This window comes from Diospyros lotus, chromosome 2 (assembly GCF_014633365.1).
Source record: "Diospyros lotus cultivar Yz01 chromosome 2, ASM1463336v1, whole genome shotgun sequence".
Classification (NCBI taxonomy): Eukaryota; Viridiplantae; Streptophyta; class Magnoliopsida; order Ericales; family Ebenaceae; genus Diospyros; species Diospyros lotus.
In genome coordinates, this window is record NC_068339.1 from 24,482,213 (window position 1) to 24,506,293 (window position 24,081).

A 24,081-nucleotide genomic window follows, 5' to 3' on the forward strand; every position below is an offset into this window, starting at 1 on the left:
GTCTGCAAAGGTCAATGACTCCCCAGAAATAATCGATGTCACTCATGGCAAGGGATTTGCAATGATGGTCGCGAAGGACCTGCGAATCTAAAGATGAGAGGTCGATAGAGGAAAAAGAGATGATGGTGACAGTTAATGACAAATGACGACGGTGGATGATGAAAAAAGAAGCAACAATTGATAGCACTTGGCTAGGCGATGATGAATGTGAAGAAGGTGATTGCAAGGAACATAAAGAAGAAAATGTGAAAGAAGTTGTTTTTAAATTTGTGGAGAAGCTAAATTTGATCTCGAGACGTTCCAAAGGATAACTTTGAAAAACATGGTTTAATAAAGGCATCATAAAACATTTTATGATTTTCAATACAAGTTTAAAAAATAGAAAACTTATTTCTATTTTCTAATTTATAAAAATTTAATTTGTACACAATTTTTAATTTTCTATTCCAGTGAATTTTTTTGAAAAACTACTCCAATTTTTTGTAAGTGAACAACCCTTAAAATTTACATAAAAATGAGAATTTCCAAATATGCATGTAGGTAGGTGGTGTGCAGTCGATTATAACTGAATTGAACTTATCAAAAATCACTAACCGAACTAAACTAAATTAACCAAGGCATATAACCAAATTGAACCGACTGAGTCATCTAAACTAATCGAAATAATAGAAATCAAACTAATCGAATTTTGAGCTGCTGTAACCAAACCGAAATTCTTACCAAAAAAATTGAACCGAACCTAATAACCGAACCAAACCTAATAAAAGAGGGTTGAGTTGGTGATTCAATTCGGTTTTTCAGTAATACAAAAAAAAAAAAAAAAAAAATCAGACCAAATACCTAAAAATCTTGAGGGAAATAACTGAATCGAATTGTTACCAGTGAAAAATCGAATCAAATTGACAAGTTCAATTAGTTCGGTTCGATTAGTTCGATTTACCTAACCTCTTGCTCACCCCTATATATAATGATAAAAGATACATTTATCCCTTCTTTATATATATAGTATATAAGAATTGTAGACGACCATAAGTTTTGAGAATATAAGTATAAATAAGAGCAATAAAATGAATTAATCTTCTAAGTGACCAAATTGTTAAAAAAAAAAAAAATTCGATCCATGGGAGGATCCATGGGAGGACTAATTAAAAGAAGAGAGGAAAAAAAAAAGATATCGTAATACAAAGAAGCTTTTCTTTGATAAGTAGTATAACTTGCACTAGAGCGCTCATAGCCAGCCTCCGAACAACATACAAATGTCAAATGTGTTCACTAACACAATGACATCCTCAACAATCATCGAGGATATAATTCTGTAATTGAAGTCTCATTAATCGATCCATGGGAGGACTCGGTTACTCCTGAAGAACTAGGATTAGTTTCTGTGGTAGGATTAGTTTCTGTGGCTACTGGCATATTTTCATTCATGTTACCTTGCATAAAAAATGCAGGCTTTGAAGGAGCTGGAAGGGTGAGAGATAAGCTAGTAAACATAAGAACAACAGTAGCCATGGTTGGTCGATCTGCTACATTTTCTTGAACGCATAGCAAACCAATATTGAGGCATCGCATCATCTCATGCATTGAACCCGAACCAGAACTTAACATTGGATCGATCAAATTCGAAGTTGTTCCTTCCCTCCAAGCTTTCCAAACCTGAAAGCATTCGGTGTGTGCTATAAGCTTTTGAGAACATGTAAATGACACACGTAGTTGGTTGTGAATATTCATCTATCCTTACATAGCTCAAAAGGTCCTCTAAATTCTCGCCATTTCGAAAAGAGGTGTTCTTTTTGCCCGTGACAATTTCTAGAATTAGTACACCAAAGCTAAAGACATCAGACTTTATTGAAAAGTTCCCATGCATTGCGTACTCTGGAGCCATGTATCCACTGCAATTGTTGAATAATTGACATAATTAGTAGATTTATTATTACAAATTAAATAAAGAGATCTTTTATGCCTAACTTTTTACAATAAAAATCAAGTATAGACTTTGATAAAGTAATTATGTAAGCTAGCCATGCATGGAATTTAGATCTTACTAAGTCCCGACAATTCTATTTGTGCTCCCTTGAGTTTCATCCGTCACAAATAATCTTGCCATGCCAAAGTCTGAAATTTTGGGATTCATTTCTGCATCTAAAAGAACATTGCTAGCTTTTAGATCTCGATGAATTATTCGAAGTCTTGAATCTTCGTGAAGGTATAAAAGCCCTCGAGCGACTCCACTTATGATCTTGGAACGTCTTTTCCAATCCAAATATGTTCGTTTGGTGGGATCTACAAAATTATTTGTTCATATAATTGAATTAAATTAAACATAAATGGATTAAATACCTCCATAATTGTACTTAAAAAAGGATCTTCTAAAGTTGAAGATAATGTGTAAAATTTTTTCGTGGATAAGTAGTATTGCCATCATAACAAATAAGAAATGATCAAGGCTTGAGTTGGGCACAAACTCATAGACAAGAAGCCTTTCTATTCCTTGCAAGCAAAAACCAAGAAGTCTAACCAAATTTCTATGTTGAAGTTTGGCCACTAACATAACCTCATTCTTGAATTCCAGTTCCCCTTGTACAGAATTCGCAGACAACCTCTTTACAGCTATTTCTTGTCCTTCATCAAGCTTACCCTAAAGAACACAATAAATATACAAGAATCAACTTAAATGGTTTTTCATTAAAAAATGTTATTTTTTCTTGTTTTCCTTTTTGCGAATCAAAAAGGAAAAAGACCCCACCCGAGGGAACAAGTGCTTGTGAAGGTCCCTTGCTGTGTGTTTTGATGGGTTGAAATCACTTTTCCTAGCCTCAATTCACTGGTGGAAGTGTGACGGTCCTCCAGTTTAAACTTTTGACTCCTAGAAAAATCGTTAGCCTTGGATCCCACCACACCACCACTAAACTACCACCCTAAAAGTGATTTTTGAAGGCAAGAGATCATATATAGAGTTAGAATATTGAATTACCTTGTAAACAACTCCGAAACCACCCCGACCAAGTTTATTAGCATTGGAGAAGTTATCTGTTGCAGCAGAGAGAGTGTGAAAGCCGTATTTCAAGGATTCCAAAGTGCTAATTTCGTCCACAGTATTAAATTCAGTCGTGGCTTCAGCTAGAGACAACAAGTTATTGATTAATCAACTTAAAATATATATATATATATATAATAAAACTAGGCCATGACTTTTTAACTTACTTCCAAATCTACGCTCTGGTCTCCTCTTCTTCCACTTTCTTTTAAGGATGCAAAGGCAGATCATTAGTGCTATCACAGAAGTGACAGATGAAACAACCACTATTGTGACTACTTTAGTTGCATTACTGTCCTTTCCTGCCAAAGAAAAATTGAAGTAGTTAAGCTGCCAGTGGAGATTGCGGGTATGCATTTGGCTACTTTTGAATGATCACAAGAGCAAGCCATACACGGCTAATTAATCTAATATTTTCACCACACCTGGCGATGCTGGTGGCGGATTGGGTGGCGGGGCATCGGCCGGAATCTCCTCGAAGAATGTGTAAACCTCGTACCGGATATTACAACTGGGGAATAAAACTATCCCACCTCGCATCCCACTACAGCATCTCGAATCAAGAGTCGAGGCTCGAGCCAGGCAATCATTGCACTGCTGCTCCGACAAATCCGGTGTACACTGCACCAGACCATATATAGTTTCGAAATCTGGACCGAGGGCAGTTCCGGAAGCAAACTTGCGGAGGGAGCCACCCGCGGCAGCCTTGACGCGTAGGCTGCTCAGTAAGTTCTCTACCTTCTCATTGAACCGATCCTTGTTCGTTGCGTTATTCACGTTGTACATACATCTATCCGGACTCGCTACCACTGTCCCGTTCATCGACTCGTTGGAGTAACGCAGCGTGCAATTATCGTACCAGCCGATTGCTTCCTTGTAGTTTGGACAGAGTTGTGGGACCGCTCTAATGGACTCATCGATACAACTGTGACAAGTTTCCGGCCGAACGTCTCCTCTGCAAAGCGCCATGGCGTAAGCCCGGTCGGAGTTTTGGCCAATGGAGGAGCTGTAGAAGCCGTACTTATCGATGTTAGGCGAGAGAGAAGAGAGGAGCATGTCGAGGTTTTTCTGGTATGTGCTGTTGGCGGTGTAATTGCCGGTGGGCACGCATTTTGTCCCGAAAAATGGGCTAGGCTGGCCGGCGGCGAGGCCGGCGATGGCTGTGAAAACGTGGAAGAAGAGAAGAAGCTGTTTGGGGGAGGGCATTTTGGGTTATTTGGCAGCGGCGAGGAATGAATGAAGAAATGGGTGCGCGTTCATTAATTAATTTGTCAAGAAAGAGAAAAAAGTAAGAACTGATTTAATGTTCTGCTCTGAATCATCAACTCCATTGCCAGACCACCACGGATCATGTCCCTCTCACCACAATTAATTAGCCTTTTTTGTAGGAAAGACTAGGATCGCAATTAAGCCAAGCTTGACTGGGACTCCAGCTACCAACTTCATCTTCTTGATTGGGCCAAGAAGATGAACGCCTTTCAAAAAAAAAAAAGTTTTTTATTTTTCTTTTACATAGCAAACAGAAAAAAAAAAAAAGAAGAAGTGTTTTTCTTTCTAATATTGGCCTTTAGTTAATTTATCTCTTCAGTCTGCAAAATACTGCGGAGAAGATACTTGTAATGGGTTGTCTCCACTCTCCACTAGCTATATTTGCATTAATAGTTTTTCTTCTATAATTTATGTGTAATTAAAGAAAAGTATAAGATGCTATATATAATAATATTTTTATATTCTTACATAAAAAAAATCGTGGGGCTTTTGATTTTGTTTTTTCATAAGTTGGTGGTGAATTCACGTTAAAAATTTTGTAGATATATCTAACAATAATAAAGGCAGTTTGTGTGTAAAAAGAGATTTTTAAAAAAATACCGCATCAATGCCAACCAGGTGCAGGTGAAAAATATGGAAATATTTGTTTATTATTTTTAAAAGTGCCGTTGAATGGGAAGATTCCGAGCACGTGGGTGGAAAAGTCTCGCGAGGGGGACAGCACTGCTCCAGCCCGTGGGGGAGGAGTGCCATTTTGTTCACCCCTTTGATCATCACCTCCGAAGCTGAAAAATAATAGAAGGACAATCAAATATTATTTTTATATCGTTCTGTTATTTTTTATCTTTACAAAAATAGTGAGGGTGATGGTCATCTCCGTTAAAGGGGACGAACAAAATCACTCTCGTGACGGAGACATCATCGTACGCCCTTGCATTGCAGTCTGTAGAGGTGATCTGGCGCTCGCATCGGTAGAAAAATTTAGCGACGGGGTTAAAAAATAAAAAAATTAAATAAAAAATTCAAATTTAGTATCGGGAGATTCCGTTTTTAAAAAATAAAAAAATTAAAATTTAGCGACAGGTCAACCTCGTCGCTAAAAAATAAAAAAAATTAAAATTTAGCTACGAAATTTCTTTTGTTAATTCCATTGCTAAATTTAGTGACGGGTTTTCTATTACTAATTTCGTCACTAAATTAAAAAAATATTTAAAAAAATTAACGACAAAAATTCCGTCGCTATCTATCACTAATTAGCGATGAAATAATTTCATTACTAAATTTCGTCGCTAAAAATTATTTTTCTTATAATGTTTTGGGCCATTTTTCTCATTTTGAAATTAAGAAACGGTTCAAAAACGACGCCTCTTCGAGCCGTATCTCTTCTTCATAAGTTGTGATTTTTAATTCCTCAAGTCCTCCCATATAGCCCTTCTTCTTATGCTATGTAATTTGCTAGTCGCATACTTCCAACTCCGATCCATTATGGTAGGGCGATGCATCCTGTCATCGCTCCGTTACAATTCCTCACGCGATCTCATTGCATCCTGTCATCACCTCACCGTAGCGCCTCGCATCGACCGTTGTTGCACCATCTCATCACCTTGTCGCTGTTGTCTCTGGATGAAGGCTGGTTATGCTTTATGAATTAAGCCTAGTGATCAGGCTTAATTTACTGATTAAGCCCGATCAGGCTTAATTCGCTTATTAGGCCCGATTAGGCTTTATGAATTAAGCCCGATCAGGATTCATGATGAAGTCCAAATAGGATGAAGTCTGGGCAAAAAAGTCCGGACTTCATCATTGGATATATCTGAATCAAACTTCATATGATCAGCCTTCACCATCGAATAAAGTCCGATTCGATTATCGAATTTGTACATATTCTTGGTACATGTAGCACGGTCTTTTATTTATAGACTTAACATTCATTTGTAGATGTACATGAAAATTTGTACTCTGATAAGAAAATAAGTCCAGAAGATAAGTTTTTGATGTGAGATAAATTCTAATCATAATCAAATTTGATGTCTGTATCATAGTCAAATTTGAAGTCTTAATCACGATTAAATTAGGAATCTCAATCTCAAATGAACTTGAATTTTGGGTTATAATTATCATAATCTCTACTTTGACACAAAATTCAAATACAGAATTATTCATAATTCTTTCTTCTAACAAAATCATGAAGAATTAATCTCTATGAAGAAATATCACGAGCATGAGAAATAAAATATCACTATCATAATATTAGTACTACAAAAGTAATATTGCTACCATAATTTCAGAGTATTGAGCACTTATTTATAGACATAACACTTATCTCTATATATAACGAGAAATTATATTCTGATCAGAAAATGAATCAAGAAGAAAAGTCTTCAATTTGAGATAAATTCCAATCATAGTCAAATTTGAAGTCATAATCATAGTTAAATTAAGAGCCCCAATCTCAAGTGAACTTGAATTTTGGATTACAATTATCACATTAAATTTGGTGAACTCTATCATGCTTTAGGTTAAATTATCTAAATTTAAATTTTAAGATTTTCTCAACAACATCTGTCACAACTAATTGATTCTAAAAAAGTGGGTAAGATTAGTTGAGTTAATTCTTAGCAAAGATACTTATCATTTTAAATCGTCCAAAACATTTCTTGTTACTCTGTAGGTTTATTGTTATTTGAAATTTTTTTAATTTAATAAATTTGATCTCATTACAATACTTTACATTGATAAGGGTTATTTTTAAGTGCCAAATATTAAATAAATCACTATATTTTGGTTTAGGGACTAATTAGTTATTATATTTTAAAAAGAGTCAAACAAATCAACATATTTTTAGACTTGAAGCCAAATCGACCATTAAATTAACTACCACCCAGATGGTGTTTTAGAGTTGATTAGTGTAGGTAGGTAGCCCCATGAGCAGGAGATGGTTGTAATGAGAATTTTGAATTGGAGTTGGATGTACGACTTGCAAACTTAAATGGGTATAAAAGTGCCGTCACAAGTATACAGGGCATAAAAAAGTAAAGTTACTTCTCTCCCTCTATATATAATACAGAAATGACTTGATTTTGAGAGTTGAGATCAATCATCAACTTCTCCATAAACGTAATCTTCTACATTGAGTTATTGGTCAACAATTTACAAGGAAGTGTTTTGTTTCACAAGGCCAACTTCTATGAACTCATGCACGTAAGTTCACCGGTGGAATGACAACCCCAATAATCATCGAGGATATACCTCAATAATTGATGAAGTCTCGTTGATTGATGAAATGACATATTTGTTTTTTGATTTATTAGACTCAGTTGTTGCTGCAAAACTAGAACTATTTTCTTGGAGCACAAGCATTCTAGACTCATACCACCGTGCATAAAGAAAGCCGGCTTAGAAGGAGTTGTGGGGGGAGAGACGAGCTATTAAGCATTAGAACAATCAAAGCTATGGTTGGTCTATCTGCAACATTTTCTTGAACGCATAGCAAACCGATATGGATGCATTTTATCATCTCATATATTGAACTTGAGCTAGACCTTAACATGTGATCTATCAAATTTGAAGTTATCCCTTCATTCCAAGCCTTCCAAACCTGCATGCATTTAATATGTGCTACAAATCATTCAAAAACTTGTAAATAACATACCAAATTGGTGGTGAATATTCATACTTACATTGCTTTAAAGGTCCTCTAAATTCTCGTCTTGTTGCAAAGAGTTGTTCTTTTGGCCAATAACAATTTCTAGAATTAAGACACCGAAACTAAAGATATTTGATTTTATTGAAAAATGTTCATGCATTGCATACTCTGGAGCCATATATCCGCTGTAGTGGCCAAAACAATTAGTGTGATTAGAAGATTTATCTATACAAATTAAATAAAATTTTCTTTTTAACAAAATTTTTATAATAGAAGTAACATATAGGTGTTGGTTAAGTAATTAAATAAGGTATTCATGGAATTTAGAACTTAGAAAGTCCTAACAATTCTACTTGTATCCCCTTGACTTTCTTCCATCATAAATAATCTTACCATACCAAAGTCTGATATTTTGAGATTCATCTCTTCGTCTCTTCGTCTAACAAAACATTGCTAGCTTTAAGATCTTGATGAATTATTCTAAGTCTTTAATCTTCATTAAAGTACAAAATTTTTCGAGCAATGCCCTCTATGATCTTGTAACGTGTTTCCCAATCCAAATATCTACGTTTCATAGGATCTGCAAAATTATCCATTCATACGATTGAATCAAAACTTAAAAATAGGTTAAAACTTCCACAACATACATATTAAAGGAACTTATAAAATTTTGGTTGATAGCAACAAAATTTGCTACCCACAAGTGTTGTAGTTTAGTTATACTGAATAAGAAGTGATCAAGGCTCAAGTACCAAATCGTTTGCACACCCCTTGCATTAGCTCCATCTGGAATTCCTTGACCAACGAAAGCTACAAAGATTTTGAGCCTTCAGATGTGTAAGTCAACAAAATTTGTCAATAATTGTAATCAAGTTTCCCGTCTAATCTGGGAACCGACGAAACAATATTAAAATTGTTTGTCATGCTTCACAACCGGAAATTAAAATAAATATTCTGCAAGTTGCAAGGTTGACAGGCGCTGATACCAGACTGATGGAATCAACTAAGAAAGCAAATTATATATATATGAAGATTAGGAAGAAGAAAAGAGAAACTGAAAGTTCTTTTGTTTTCTACTTTTTTAGGAAGTTCTCTCGCATTGTCTCCTCCACTAACAACCACTAACACACTGAGATTAGATAAATTCAGTTGTTGGTTTCAATTACCAGAACCACCAATCAAATGCCGCTAACAGTGGCGGCCGATGGGCTATAATAATACGCCGAAGTTAAAAAAATAAATAAAAATTTAAATATATAAAATTACATAACTTAAAATTCATTTATATAGGGGTGTCAAACAGGTTTGATGTACTCAGTGGGCCGGCCCAACTCGCCCGTCTAACTTGGCATAACCCATTATTGTAGTAATTGGATGGTCTAGAATATAAGATCATGTTAGGCCAAGGGTATGTAGCTTTTGGTCTGGCATGACACGACTCACTAATTTGGTATAACTTGACACGTCCTTTTAGCCCGCCCTTAAATTTTAAAAATTATACTATATATTTGTAATTTATTTTCTTTTAATTTTTTTTTATTTTTTCTGATTCCAAAGAGCCACCCACCTCACCTAATCTAACCTTCATTTGCTCTTTTTTTCTCTCTGTCTCTCTACTTAGATGGATAGTCGGTCTGTGGAGGTCGAACGCCCCTATTTTTTGGGTTATATTTTTGGTTCAATTATAACTAAATGCTTACTCCTAATCGAAAGACCTATAGATGAGCTTATTATGGTTAATCTAAAAAAAAAAATAACAACTTGGAAAAAACCTTCATTTCTCTCAACCAAATTCTCATTATTGTAACTTAATAAATCATACAAACAGTCTAACCCCCCAAAAAAGACATTTCTGGCACGACAGATCTAAGTTCATCGACAATACTCAATGTTAATAATGTTTGCCGAACACAAAGGATTCAAGTTCATTGACATTTTCTTTTGGGATGTATCCAAAATTTCAGGCGAAGCTCAAATCTAGTTTTGGAATAGGGTTTGAATTGGTTTCTGGGTGAAACCAATTTTAAACATCTTGAGAGTTTGTACAATAGTTTGCAAACTCCTTTAATAATACTAGATAAACTTGCAGATTGTTGACCTAAAAATTATACATTAGCAAATTAAGTCCAGAAACTCAAAGAGATTAAGGATTTAGGGTTTCATCATACTTGCTATTGGAGGGAAAAAATTTTGGATACACAACCATAAATGGAATTTTGAAGCTTAACTTGAGCTTCATATGAGAATGTAATGGCACTCGTTTACCGAAAGCCAGGCCAGGAGATTAAAGGTATTTTTGGCACTAAAAATCATGTGGATAGCTACAAAAGAAATAAGTCATTGTTCATGATTGAAGTAAAGGGCAAAGACACACTCTTGGATATATTTTCTTCTCAAAAACCTGCAAGCATCGCATTAAAAACTAGATGTTGGAGTTGTGGCAGGAGTTGCAATCAAGGCAGCAAAGAAGGTTGAATGAGCAACATCAGCAGCAGTAGCGTCGATGGCCATGGTAAAACTAGAAGTGGTATTTGCTCTCTATTTTTTGGACAGAAAGAAGACTAAAAAAACGACATGGGCTCTCGATTTTTAGCTAGTAGAAGAGCTCTCTGGTAAATAGTGAAACAATAAGAGAGAATTGCAAAGTTTGGATATATATAGTTGAATCCGACCTGACATTGTGGCAAACAACCCGACAGATAGGCCATGAAAATTGACCGCAAATTCTAGAAAGCAACACCAAAAAGTCTGCACAAATGATGGAAGGATACCGTGACACGTCGGAGAAAATCTTGGATACAACTGGGATCGTGACAGCCATCGCTAGACATTCCGAAGACACGTGGAGGAAAAATCAGAAAGTTGAACATGTCAAGAACAATTGTAATAATTTATAGATATATTTTTTTTTAATATTATGTTATTTTAAATTTTTTGTGTTATTTCATTTTTTCCCATCTTGCCTAAAATTCTTGGCTCCACCCCTACTTATATTTAATATTTACTTATTTAATCAATACTTATTAGAGCATTACGCATTAGTCTAGTGGTACTATGGTTGTTGTTTTAATATAATAATTAAATTTATATCTTAAAAAAAGCTTGGCAAAGTCCTGGTGAGAGAGTAAAGTCCACGACGACGATGAGGGTTAACAGATGCCTACCTTGATCCACTGTTCAGGAATACAAAAATGATGTATGGGTTCTTCGGATGGCTTTTAGGCATCTTTAGGAGCCTTGCTCTCCGATAGCTCTAGTCTTCGGAAAAGTAGACTCTAGATGGATTTGCAACACAAGAGAAGTTAGAAGGCAAACAGAGAGCTCCCCACACGAACCCCTCTAATGCTTAAGTCAGATGATGATGCCATGAAAAAGAATGATGTATGTATGTATGCTATAAGGTTCTAGATGGGTGTCATTTGATGAGAATCTTCTAATGGGTAGTCTTTTGATGGGTTTATAGTATGACTTGGATCAGAGTTTCCGGATCCTAGATCTAGGGTTTTTTCCCCTCTTATTGTGTAACGAGGAGATATTTATAGACATTTGTGGTGAGGGCCACGTGACATGTGACATATTGATGTGTGTGCTGACTTTTCAAGGGAAAAATGCTTTGAATGAGGTTGGAAGGGCTGGAGGTGCCTTCGAGAATGGAATGCCCCCAAAAGTATCGTCTGTATAGGTTTTTCTTAAAGACTTCTCAGAGTCATTAGGTGAATTAAGTTCAAAAGACTCTTCAGATGAGTCACGAGTCATGGCTTTATATGAGCTTAAGGACTTGGCTAATCCGGAGACTCTTGTCCAGAAAATTCTTTAGAATCATTCAGGTCTTCAACTTTCTTTGGAATACTTCTATGATTTATGGATATTTAAATTTTTTATTTTCCCATGACACCCCACAACAATTACAATAAATTTAAAATATATATTTTAAAATTATGAATTCAATTTAAAAATACTGTAAGATAAAGGTTGAAGGTTCATTTAAATTTGTGTAAACAAATAAAAATGTTTGAAATAGTTTTTATTTATATTTTAATTAAATTTTATATTTTAAAATAATTACAAAATACCTTCTAAAAAATGACAATTTTTTTTAATTTACATAACTGACTCGTTTAGCCAAATAATCTAGCTACCGCTCTCGACAGCTAGCACAACCCTCTCAACTTGTTTTTTTTTTTTTCATATCTTACATACATTCATGAAATTATTTTGAACCCTCATTTAGATTATTTAGCATCTTATTTGGACTTTGTCCTTAAAATATTCAAACGTTCTAGGTGAAGACAGCGGTGTCAATGGAAAAAGAATTGCCAAGGAGTGACGACGATTTGTAGATGGTTCATAGTATGACTTTTGATTATGATGTATTTTATTTAAATGATGTCATGTTAAACGATGGTGTGATCTTTATGTTAAGAATAAAGTGGTTTCGGTTATGTATTATTTGAGATTTTGATCTAACTTTTATATTTATAATGATGTTATCTGTCTTAACTTATTGATTTTAAGTTTGATATGCTGAGAAGGTAAAGTGAGATTTGCTGGAAAATAATTTATCTTATGTGTTATGAGAAAAAAATATATTTTTGAAATCTTAAGTTATTTAATACGCTTGAAAATATGGGATGTTGCATAACTTCTGCTTTCAAAACCTCAAACCAAAAAGAAAATTCAATGCTTAAAAAAAAATAAAAAAGTGAATGAACTTGCCTTATTTACTTCTTTCTTTCATACTTGATTGATGGATGTAAGGCGTCAGAGAGAGTTGTATTCAAATTTAAAATTGGAGGAGAAATGTTGAATTTGAGAGTGAAAAGAGACCCACGAGAGACTCCTTGCCAAATGCCTTATTTTTCTCAAATTGTCAGATTTTTACCCCTTTATATTTTCACTAATTCCCCTCCACTTTTGCCAATTTTTTCCTTGTAAACACTTATTATTAATTCTAAATTGAGACCATTATTTCTAACTCCATGCTTCTAGATGGTCTTCCCTTAACCCTAAAGTCTTGACTTTTGCTCTCACCAATTTCATGCTTCTAGAAGCCATCTTCATTTGCCTTCTCAAGCCATCCGATTACTGCACTTCTTCAAATTTTCATTTTGGCTATTTTGACTTTTCAAATTTCTCCTTGACTTTTTCACATTTCTTATTTTCTCTCTTGACTTACACTTTTCCAGCAAGCTCTCAATTTACATCATTTGAATTTTCAATTATGCTTAGACTAACTCAAAATTTATTATCCCCCATATTACCTAAATAATTTACTTAAATTATTAAAAGTAAATTAAATAAAAAATCTAGACAATAAAAATTATCAATTTTCTAAGCAATCCGTCACTAACTCTCAATACTTATCAATAATTAAATTAGGCTTTTTAGATCGAATATTCTGATAATTAAATTATCAAAGAAAATCGAAAAGTTAAAGTTCAATTGGAATAGGGAAATTCTATTGCGAACCCGAAAAATTACTCTTCATAACCCACGTCCCACAAAATTTCTAATAATTTTAAAATACCTATTTTATCACCCTACAGCCCACAACCAACCCTCTTCTCCGATCACCTCTCATCGCCGACCATCATCTCGCATCTCTCTTTCCCTCTTACATCATATACACACAAACACATACATATATACAGAGCATGGTCGCGCTAGCAAGCTCACACACACACCCATATATATATATATATATACACACACACCTATATATATATATATATACACACTCACACACACAAAAGCATGGTCGCAGTCATGAAAACCACCGCACCTCGCGGTGCAGAGGTTTTTAGCAACCCCCGCACCGCGAGGTGCGGGGATTGCTGAAATCCCCGACTGCCAACAATTGGGAAAGCCAGGTTTCCCCGACTGCCAGCAGTCGAGAAGACTTTATATATATATATATATATTTATTTTAATTAAATTTTTTATTATAATAAAATAAAATTAAAAAATAATACAAATAAATAATTTTTAAATTTCTGCATTTTAAGTAATTATAATTTAACTAATTTTAAATTTTAAATCATGATGTTGAATTTTTAGAAATCCTCGCACCTCACGGTGCGGGGGTTGCTGAAACCCTCGCACCGCGAGGTGCGGGGATTTCAAAACTCCCTCACCTCGCGGTGCGGGGGTTTCCATGGCCGTGGCTGCCATGGCCACGACCATGGAACTTGTATATATATATATAAGTGTGTGTGAGTGTGTATATATATATTTATATAGGTGTGTGAGTGTATGTGTGTGTGTGCACTGGGTTGCGATTGTCATGGCCGCGGCCATGTTGTGTGTATATATATATATATATAAGTATGTGTGAGTGCGTATTTATATATTTAGGTGATGGCTAGGGATGAGAGTATATGTGAGTATAAAAAAATTTGGATGTATATGCGAGTATAAATTATGAGTGCGAGTATAAAAAAATGTCTATGTGTTGCCACGATTGCCAATCCCGAAAGTGAATTTGGATGATACCATAATTCAAGCAATTATAGTGCCACCAAAAAAAAATAAAAAATAAAAAATATAATCAAATACTATATTGTGAAACGTGTTGTGTCGAATCCAAATTAGTTGGGTTTAACAACTGTCGGAAAAAAACATCACTGCCAACACAAGTATATATGTTATATACATCCATTTTTTTTTTTTTTAAAATTTAGATCTATTAAAAATGAGCCATCAGATAATATTCTGTTTTGAATATGTTGATCACCCTGATCGGAGGAGACTGATTATAGGCTTCGATCATAAAAACTCACCCTATGACTGACGGTGTTTTAGTCGAATTAAATAATGTTTGGCTAAAAATTAAAACTTACATTGATAAAATCTCACTGGTGGATCATTCTTATTTTTATATCTAATTTTTAGATATAAAAATTTTCGATTCTAGTCGTTGGCGACTTTTAAGCTAAAAATTAATTTTTCAATCTATAAAATTCAAATGTTGAACCGTTGGTAATTTTTAATTATGTTAATCACTGAGATTAGATAAATTCAGTTGTTGGTTTCAATTACTAGAACCACCAATCAAATGCCGCTAACAGTGGCGGCCGATGGGCTATAATAACACGCTGAAGTTAAAAAAATATATATATAAAATTACATAACTTAAAATTCATTTTTGATGCTCTTATTATATAGATAGGGGTGTCAAACAGGTTTGATGTACTCAGTGGGCCGGCCCAACTCGCCTGTCTCTAGTCACCCATTATTGTAATAATTGGATGGTCTAGAATTTAAGATCATGTTAGGCCAAGGGTACGTAGCTTGTGGTCTGGCATGACACGACTCATTAATTTGGTATAACTTGACACGTCCTTTTAGCCCATCACATCATGCTTGTATGCTAGTACGTGGCGTGGCCCATTTGGCCAGTTTGAAAACAAAATTTTAAGAAATTACAAAAATTAAAAAAAAATTAATAAATCAAATATCCTTTACTATAATTTAAGTTTTGAAATTAATCTTATATTCAATATTTACTTATTTAGTCAATACTTATTAGAGTATTATGCATTAGTCTAGTGGTATTAATGTTGTTGTTTTAATACAATAATTAAATTTATATCTTAAGAAAAGCTTAGCAAAATTCTTACGAGAGAATAAAGTCCACAATGACAAGGAGGGTTAACAGATGCCTGCCTTGATCTGTTCACAAGAGCAAAAAAGATGTATGGGTCTTTAGATGGCTTTTAGGAGTCTTTGGAGCCGTTCTCTCCAATGGTTCTAGTTTTCAGATAAGTAGACTTTGGATGGATTTGCAACATAAGAGAATTCAAAAGGCAAGTGGAGAGCTCCCCACGCAGGCTCTCTAATACCTAAATTAGATGATGATACCATAAAAACATATCAATAGGGAGATATTTATAGGCATTGGTGGTGGGGTTGCATGACATGTGACATGACGTGTCTTGATTTTTCAAGAGAATAAGTGTGTTTTGAAGATTTCTCGAAGTCATCAAATGACTTAAGCTCAAAAAACTTTTCAAATGAGTCATGAGCTTATATGAGCTTAAGGACTTGGCTGATTCGAAAAATCTTCAAAATCTTTAAAAGACTCTTGCTTAGAAGATTTTTGTCTCTGACTTTCTTTGGGATGCTTTTATGATTTATGAATATTTAAATTTTTATTTTCCATGACTCCCCCACAACAATTACAATTGATTACAATAAATTTAAAAAATATATTTTAAAATTATAGATTCAATTTAAAAAATTAAAATACTGTCTTATAAGATGAAGGTTGAAGGTTCATTTAAATTTGTGTAAACAAATAAAATGTTTGAAATAGTTTTTATTTATATTTTAATTAAATTTTATATTTTAAAATAATTACAAAATACCTTCTAAACCTGTTTTAACTAGGCTGTGTGAGGTTGCTTTCTTTTTAGGATCAATCAATAGCTGATATGACCATTCAACTTGGCTTGACTCATCAACGAAAAGGGCCAAGTGGGCATGCTAGTCCAATCCACTCCAAGCCGCTCGTTTAACACTTCTATTATCAAAATGAATTCCTGTTCTGTTTTCTCGTTTTTATTATTCAAATGAATTTGTTGTGTTAAAATAAATTTAAGAGAATCTGTAAATATTATGAGCTTTTGAACCAGATAAATGTTTTTTCCTTTTAAGATATTTCCATAAATATAAAATATCACACTCAATATCTAGTCTAGTATTTTTTTAATAATTTCAAAAAAAAAATATTTAAATTATGTTTTAAAATTAAAATAAATTCATATAATTCTATATATAAAAATAATTTATACATTTAAATTCACACATATCTCTTGTGTAATGTGCGGACTCGTTTGTTGTTATACCAACATACATAGAGAGAGCTTATAAAAATAATTAATACATCAAAATGATATTAGTTATTTAAGTTTTAATGTTGTTGTATAATTGATGCAGAATCAAAAATTCAAATATAAAAATTAATAAATTCTAAAATTTATTATAGAACTCTGTCAAAATTTGATAAGTTTTTAAAATTATTTTTATAATTTTAACTATTTTTATAATTAATATTATTTTTTATATAATTAACCAAAAACCAAAGATAAAAATGCTCATCTCATTAACTCTCGCTCTTCTAGAGCTTGTTAGTGTAGCTATCATGGTAGCTTGGAGTTGAAAAATATATGTCCAGAAAACTAAAGGGTTGTTTACTTATGAGAATGCTTTTTGTTTTTCATCTCTAGTTTTCATTTTTATTTTTTATATTTTTTTATAAAAAAATTAGAAAAAATGAAAAACGAGTTCATTTTATCAAATATGAAACCAATTTTAGTCTTCAAAAAATAAGAAAACGTGTTCAAAATCAAGAAATTTTCTACTTAAAAACATTAACCGAAAATAAACAAATCAAAACTGGAAACATTAACTAATAAATTCACGACAATTTATGAAAAATAGCTACCAAACAAATCCATTATGGCGGCAATGAACGACAACGAAGCTGAAAAGGTGACTAACAGCGACGATGAATCTGTGACAATCAACGATATATAAAGGGTCTACAAAGCTAACCAGAAAAGGTTGACAAGTCATGGCGGCTACGAATTTGCCATGATCGGTGAAGGATCTACGACGATTGGTGTCAACTAGTCTGTGAAGCTAATAAGGAACGATTGATAGAGGGAACTAAGGGTCTGCGAAGGTCGATGACTCCTAGTGACAATCAACACAACTCATGGCAAGGGATTTGCAACAATGGTGGCGAAGGACCTACGAATTTAAAGATGAGAGATCGATAGAGAAAAATGAAATGATAGTGATAGTCAATGACAAACGATGACAGTGGATGATGAAGAAAGAAGTAACAGCTAATGGTGCTTAGTTAGGCGACGATGGATGTGAAGAAGATGACTGCAAGGAACGTAAAGAAGAAGGCTGCAAGAAAAAAATGTGAAGGAAGTCGTTTTTAAATTTGTGAAAAAGCCAAATTTGATCTCAGGACCTTCCAAAGGATAACTTTGAAAAACATGGTTTAATAAAGGCATCATAAAACATTTTCTGATTTTCAATACAAGTTTGAAAAACAGAAAACTTAGGTTACGTTCTCTTTATTGTTTTCAAGTTATTTTTAGTTTTCAGTTTTCTAAAATAAAGAAAACTCGTTCTCTTTACTGTTTTTAAAAATACATTTTTGAAAACAAAAAAAAAAAATTACAAAGAAAACTCAAAACAACAAAAAATTATTTTGAGTGTTTTCATCCAAAACAAACTTAAAACTCAAAACACATTTATTTATTTGTATTTTATTATTATAATAGGAAAAAATATTACAAAATTCATTAACTTTAAAATGTATATATTTTTTAATAATATATTAACATTAAATATTTTTAATTTACTAAATAATCAAATTTATTGAATAAAATATCATTAAAAAATTATTTTCAAAAGTTCAAAGAGAACGCATTTTTTAATTTTCTGTTTTGAGAAATAATTTTTCAAAATGACAAAGAGAATGCGTTTTCAATTTTTTAAAAATAGACTATCAAAACAGAAAACTGAAAATGAATTCAAAACTCAAAATTGAAAATTGAAAAGTAAAGAGAATGCAACCTTATTATTTTCTGTTTTCTAATTTAGAAAATTTTAATTTGAACACAATTTTTAATTTTTTGTTTCTGTGATTTTTTTTTTTGAAAAACTACTCCAATTTTTTGTAAGTGAACAACCCTTAACATTTACATAAAAATGAAAATTTGCAAATATGCATATAAGTAGGTGGTGTGCAATCGGTTATAATTGAATCGAACCGATCGAAAATCACTAACCAAATTGAATTAAACAGAGGCATATAACCGAACTGAACAGACCTAGTCACCTAAACTAATCGAAATAATAGAAATCGAACTAATCTAATTTTGAGTTGCTGTAACCTAACCGAAATTCTTACCAAAAAAATCGAACCGAACCTAATAACCGAACCAAACCTAATAAAAGAGGGTTGAGTTGTCGATTCAATTCAGTTTTTCAGTTAATACAAAAAAAAAAAAATGGACCAAATAAATGAAATTCTTGAGGGGAATAACTGAACCAAACCGAAATGAATAATTGAAAATCTTGAGGGAAATAACCGAATCGAACCGCTACTAATGAAAAATCAAATCAAATTGACAAGTTCGGTCGGTTCCATTCGATTAGTTCAATTTACCCGAACTCTTGCTCACCTCTATATATATAATGATGAAAGATACATTTATCTCTTCTTTATATATATAGTATAAGAATTGTAGATGACAATAAGTTTTGAGAATATATGTATAAATAAGAGCAATAAAATGAATTAATCTTCTAAATGACCAAATTGTTAAAAAAAAAAAAAAAAAGAGATCCTATTACAACTAATTAAAAAGAGAGAGAGAGAGAGAAAAAAAAGATATCGTAATACAAAGAAGCTTTTCTTTGATAAGTAGTATAACTTACACTAGAGCGCTCATAGCCAACCTCCGAACAACATACAAATGTCAAATGTGTTCACTAACACAATGACATCCTCAACAATCATCGAGGATATAATTCTGTAATTGAAGCCTCATTAATCGATCCATGGGAAGACTCGGTCACTCCTGAAGAACTAGGATTCTTTTCTTTGGCTACTTGCATATTTTCATCCATGCTTCCTTGCATAAAAAATGCAGGCTTTGAAGGAGCTGGAAGAGTGAGAGATAAGCTAGTAAACATAAGAACAACAGAAGCCATGGTTGGTCGATCTGCAACTTTTTCTTGAACGCATAGCAAACCAATATTGAGGCATCGCATCATCTCACGCATTGATCTTGAACCAGAACTTAACATTGGATCAATCAAATTCGAAGCTGTTCCTTCCTTCCAAGCTTTCCAAACCTGAAAGCATTCAGTATGTGCTATAAGATTTAGAGAACGTGTAAATGATAGTGTAGTTGGTTGTGAATATGCATCGATCCTTACATAGCTCAAAAGGTCCTCTAAATTCTCGTCATTTTGAAAAGAAGTGTTCTTTTTTCCCGTGACAATTTCTAGAATTAGTACACCAAAGCTAAAAATATCAGACTTTATTGAAAAGTTCCCATGCATTGCGTACTCTGGAGCCATGTATCCACTGCAATTGTTGAATAATAGACATAATTAGTAGATTTATTATTACAAATTAAATAAATTTATCTTTTATGCCTAACTTTTTACAATAAAAATCAAGTATAGACTTTGATAAAGTAATTATGTAAGCTAGCTATGCATGGAATTTAGATCTTACTAAGTCCCGACAATTCTATTTGTGCTCCCTTGAGTTTCATCCGTCACAAATAATCTTGCCATGCCAAAATCTGATATTTTGGGATTCATTTCTGCATCTAAAAGAACATTGCTAGCTTTTAGATCTCGATGAATTATTCGAAGTCTTGAATCTTCGTGAAGGTATAGAAGTCCTCGAGCGACTCCACTTATGATCTTGGAACGTCTTTCCCAATCCAAATATGTTCGTTTGGTGGGATCTACAAAATTATTTGTTCATATGATTGAATCAAATTAAACTTAAATGGGCTAAATACCTCCATAATTGTACTTAAAAAGGATCTTCTAAAGTTTAAGATAATATGTGTAAAATTTTTATGTGGATAAATAGTATAGCCATCATACCAAATAAGAAATGATCAAGGCTTGAGTTGGGCACAAACTCATAGACAAGAAGCCTTTCTATTCCTTGCAAGCAAAAACCAAGAAGTCTAACCAAATTTCTATGTTGAAGCTTGGCCATTAACATAACCTCATTCTTGAATTCCAATTCCCCTTGTACAGAATTTGTAGATAACCTCTTCACAGCAATTTCTTGTCCTTCATCAAGCTTACCCTAAAGAACACAATAAATATACAAGAATCAACTTAAATGGTTTTTCATTAAAAAATATTATTTTTTCTTAATTTCCTTTTTGCGAATGAAAAGGAAAAAGACCACCCGAGGGAACAAGTGCCTGTGAAGGTCCCTTGCTGTGTGTTTTGATGGGGTGAAATCACTTTTCCTAGCCTCAATTCACTAGTGGAAGTGTGAGGGTCCTCCAGTTTAAACTTTTTGACTCCTAAAAGTGATTTTTGAAGGGAAGAGATCATATATAAAGTTGGAATGTTGAATTACCTTGTAAACAATTCCGAAACCACCTTGACCAAGTTTATTAGCATTGGAAAAGTTATCTGTTGCAGCACAGAGAGTGTGAAAGTCGTATTTCAAGGATTCCAAACTGTTAATTTTGTCCATAGTATTAAATTCAGTGGTGGCTTCACCTAGAGACAACAAGTTATTGATCAATCGACCAAAAATATATATATAAAATAAAACTAAGTCATGACTTTTTAACTTACTTTCAAATCTACGCTCTGGTCTCCTCTTCTTCCACTTTCTTTTAAGGATGCAAAGGCAGATAATTAGTGCTATCACAGAAGTGACAGATGAAACAACCACTATAGTGACTATTTTAGTTGCATTACTGTCCTTTCCTGCCAAAGAAAAATTGAAGTAGTTAAGCTGCCAGTGGAGATTGTGGGTATGCATTTGGCTACTTTTGAATGATCATGAGAGGCAAGCCATACACAGCTAATCAATCTAACAGCTAATTAATCTAATATTTTCACCACACCTGGCGATGCTGGTGGCGGATTGGGTGGCGGCGCATCGACCGGAATCTCCTCGAAGAATGTGTAAATCTCGTACCGGATATTACAACTGGGGAATAAAACTATCCCACCAACCATCCCACTACAACATCTCGAATCAAGGGTCGAGGCTCGAGCCAGGCAATCATTGCACTGCTGCTCCGACAAATCCGGTGTACACTGCACCAGACCATATATAGTTTCGAAATCTGGACCGAGGGCAGTTCCGGAGGCAAACTTGCGGAGGGAGCCACCCGCGGCAGCCTTGACGCGTAGGCTGCTCAGTAAGTTCTCTACCTTCTCATTGAACCGATCCTTGTTCGTTGCGTTATTCACGTTGAACATACATATATCCGGACGCGTTACCACTTTCCCGTTCATCGACTCGTTGGAGTAACGCAGCGTGCAATTATCGAACCAGCCGATTGCTTCCTTGTAGTTTGGACAGAGTTGTGTGACCGCTCTAATGGACTCATTGACACAACTGTGACAAGTTTCCGGCCGAACGTCTCCTCTGCAAAGCGCCATGGCGTAAGCCCGGTCGGAGTTTTGGCCAATGGAGGAGCTGTAGAAGCCGTACTTATCGATGTTAGGCGAGAGAGAAGAGAGGAGCATGTCGAGGTTTTTCTGGTATGTGCTGTTGGCGGTGTAATTGCCGGTGGGCACGCATTCTGTCCCGAAAAGTGGGGTAGGCTGGCCGGCGGCGAGGCCGGCGATCGCTGTGAAAACGTGGAAGAGGAGAAGAAGCTGTTTGGGGGAGGGCATTTTGGGTTATTTGGCAGTGGCGAGGAATGAATGAAGAAATGGGTGGCGTTCATATTGTTCCAGTTTTTAAAGGATTATGCTACTTGTACAGAAAAGTTTTACAGGAAGTTTTACAGAAAGAATTAAATTTTACTTTTAATTTTTTTATCTTATTTTCTTTCTGAAATCCCGCCAGTGCCTTTTCACTCCCGCTCTCTCTCCCTCTTTCACTGTCTCTCCACTCTCTTTGAATCCCACAGCCGCCGCTCGCGCCGTCCGTCATCGCCGCTTGCACCGCTCGCCGTCGCCCCCACCCGATCGCCCACACCACCGCCGCTCGCACCGCCGTCGAACATCAGGGTCCTTTGAGTCGAAGCCCATGGGCGTGGCTACATGAAACATGCCGGAGCAACCTTCGATGGCCTCATCGAAGCTCCCGTCTTCGCCCAGATCCGCCTTCCACAGCGTCAAGTTGGTGTCGGCATTTGGCTACTCCATCATCGGCTTCACCTTCTTCATGTTCCCTAACATTAAACGAAAAATCATCATAGAATTGTTCTCCTTATTCTAATTCTTCTTCCCTTTGATCCTGCTTGAATTCTTCCCATTAATGGATGGGAACTAAAGCTGGTTTGTGTACCTGGGTCGCGAACGGTTGCGCGAACAGTATGGCCGCGTTGAAGAAGCCTCATGACGAGCCACGAGCCGATGAACCTGGAAGCTCTGGTGACGCATACGGTGGAGAAACTTCCATGGCTAAAGGCTAGAGCTAAAGTTTGAAGGTGGGAATATTCGGAACAAAGATTGATAGAATTTGAGGCTAGAAATGGGGACGGTATTAGGTGAAGTGATGATTTTTCTGCTGTTCCTTGAGGTTGCATTATATAAACCAACAAGGGGAATGGTTCCGTTTAGAGTTGAATTACCATGTTTGTGCCCTGTGGGATTTGGTCACTGGTCATGAAAAATTTGCAACATCCGGATATACTTGAGGCCGAATAATGTATTCAGTCTTGAATAGGAGATTACTTAGGATTGACTCATATGAATGTTTGCCCACAAATGCTCAATGCATCCATTATTATTCACTATCTAGAGCAGTTGATGTAAGAATGATAGGAACAGAGGAATGGCATTGCAGTTTCTCTGGAACGCAAGAACTTGATTTGCCATGTGATTGATTATGGACCCGATTTGGTGGTTTTCCAATAGGGCATTCAACTGCAACTGCAATTGTCGCAATTGAAACCTGAAATCATTTCACTCCTTGATTACCTTAATAATTTCTGTAACAGGGGCAACATAGATTTCCAAATTACAGGAAGTTAATTGGTTCCATTTCTTTCCCTTTCTGGGCAAATCTAGCTGTTATAACTTCTCATTTTTTTTTTTTTTTGTATCTGGAGCTGTCTCCCCCTCCTTCCCAGATAGAACATGAATTTTCCCTCAAAATGGAATTCATTTCCTCAACAATTTCAGTTGAGAAGTTGATAATCCAGTACCTGTTGTATTTTCAAGAATAGAATGCAGAAAACATTAACAGGGCTCTTCCTTTAATCACAGCGGGAGCACATCATCCACTTAATTATTCTTTTGAAAAGATAACAAAAGAGCCCATTTAAGAGGACAATTGCTTAAAGCCAATCGTCAAAAACAGAAAAATAGAAAGGAAAAAAAAAAGGATAATTGCTTAAGCTAGCTTTTTTATTTGGTGAATGATTCA

General features: G+C 34.7%; 2 protein-coding genes across 3 annotated transcripts; both read right to left on the bottom strand.

The window, feature by feature from the left end:
- Nucleotides 1–1,161: 1,161 nt before the first annotated feature.
- On the bottom strand, nucleotides 1,162–4,397 carry LOC127795259 (cysteine-rich receptor-like protein kinase 44). Its single transcript, XM_052326831.1, has 7 exons — nucleotides 3,463–4,397; nucleotides 3,205–3,339; nucleotides 2,975–3,120; nucleotides 2,429–2,638; nucleotides 2,046–2,284; nucleotides 1,742–1,892; nucleotides 1,162–1,656 (listed from the first exon to the last, which is right to left on the bottom strand). The coding sequence occupies exons 1-7, from the start codon at nucleotides 4,241–4,243 to the stop codon at nucleotides 1,297–1,299; spliced, it is 2,022 nt and encodes a 673-aa protein (XP_052182791.1). The 5' UTR covers nucleotides 4,244–4,397; the 3' UTR covers nucleotides 1,162–1,296.
- A 14,976-nt stretch (nucleotides 4,398–19,373) lies between these two features.
- On the bottom strand, nucleotides 19,374–22,869 carry LOC127795258 (cysteine-rich receptor-like protein kinase 44). Of its 2 annotated transcripts, none has more exons than XM_052326830.1 (7): nucleotides 21,599–22,869; nucleotides 21,324–21,458; nucleotides 21,100–21,245; nucleotides 20,607–20,817; nucleotides 20,224–20,320; nucleotides 19,920–20,070; nucleotides 19,374–19,835 (listed from the first exon to the last, which is right to left on the bottom strand). In XM_052326830.1, the coding sequence occupies exons 1-7, from the start codon at nucleotides 22,377–22,379 to the stop codon at nucleotides 19,494–19,496; spliced, it is 1,863 nt and encodes a 620-aa protein (XP_052182790.1). In that variant the 5' UTR covers nucleotides 22,380–22,869; the 3' UTR covers nucleotides 19,374–19,493. The 2 variants fall into 2 exon arrangements, with proteins under 2 accessions (XP_052182790.1, XP_052182789.1); XM_052326829.1 differs by having other exon boundaries at nucleotides 20,224–20,461; nucleotides 21,599–22,865.
- Between the last annotated feature and the right edge of the window lie 1,212 nt (nucleotides 22,870–24,081).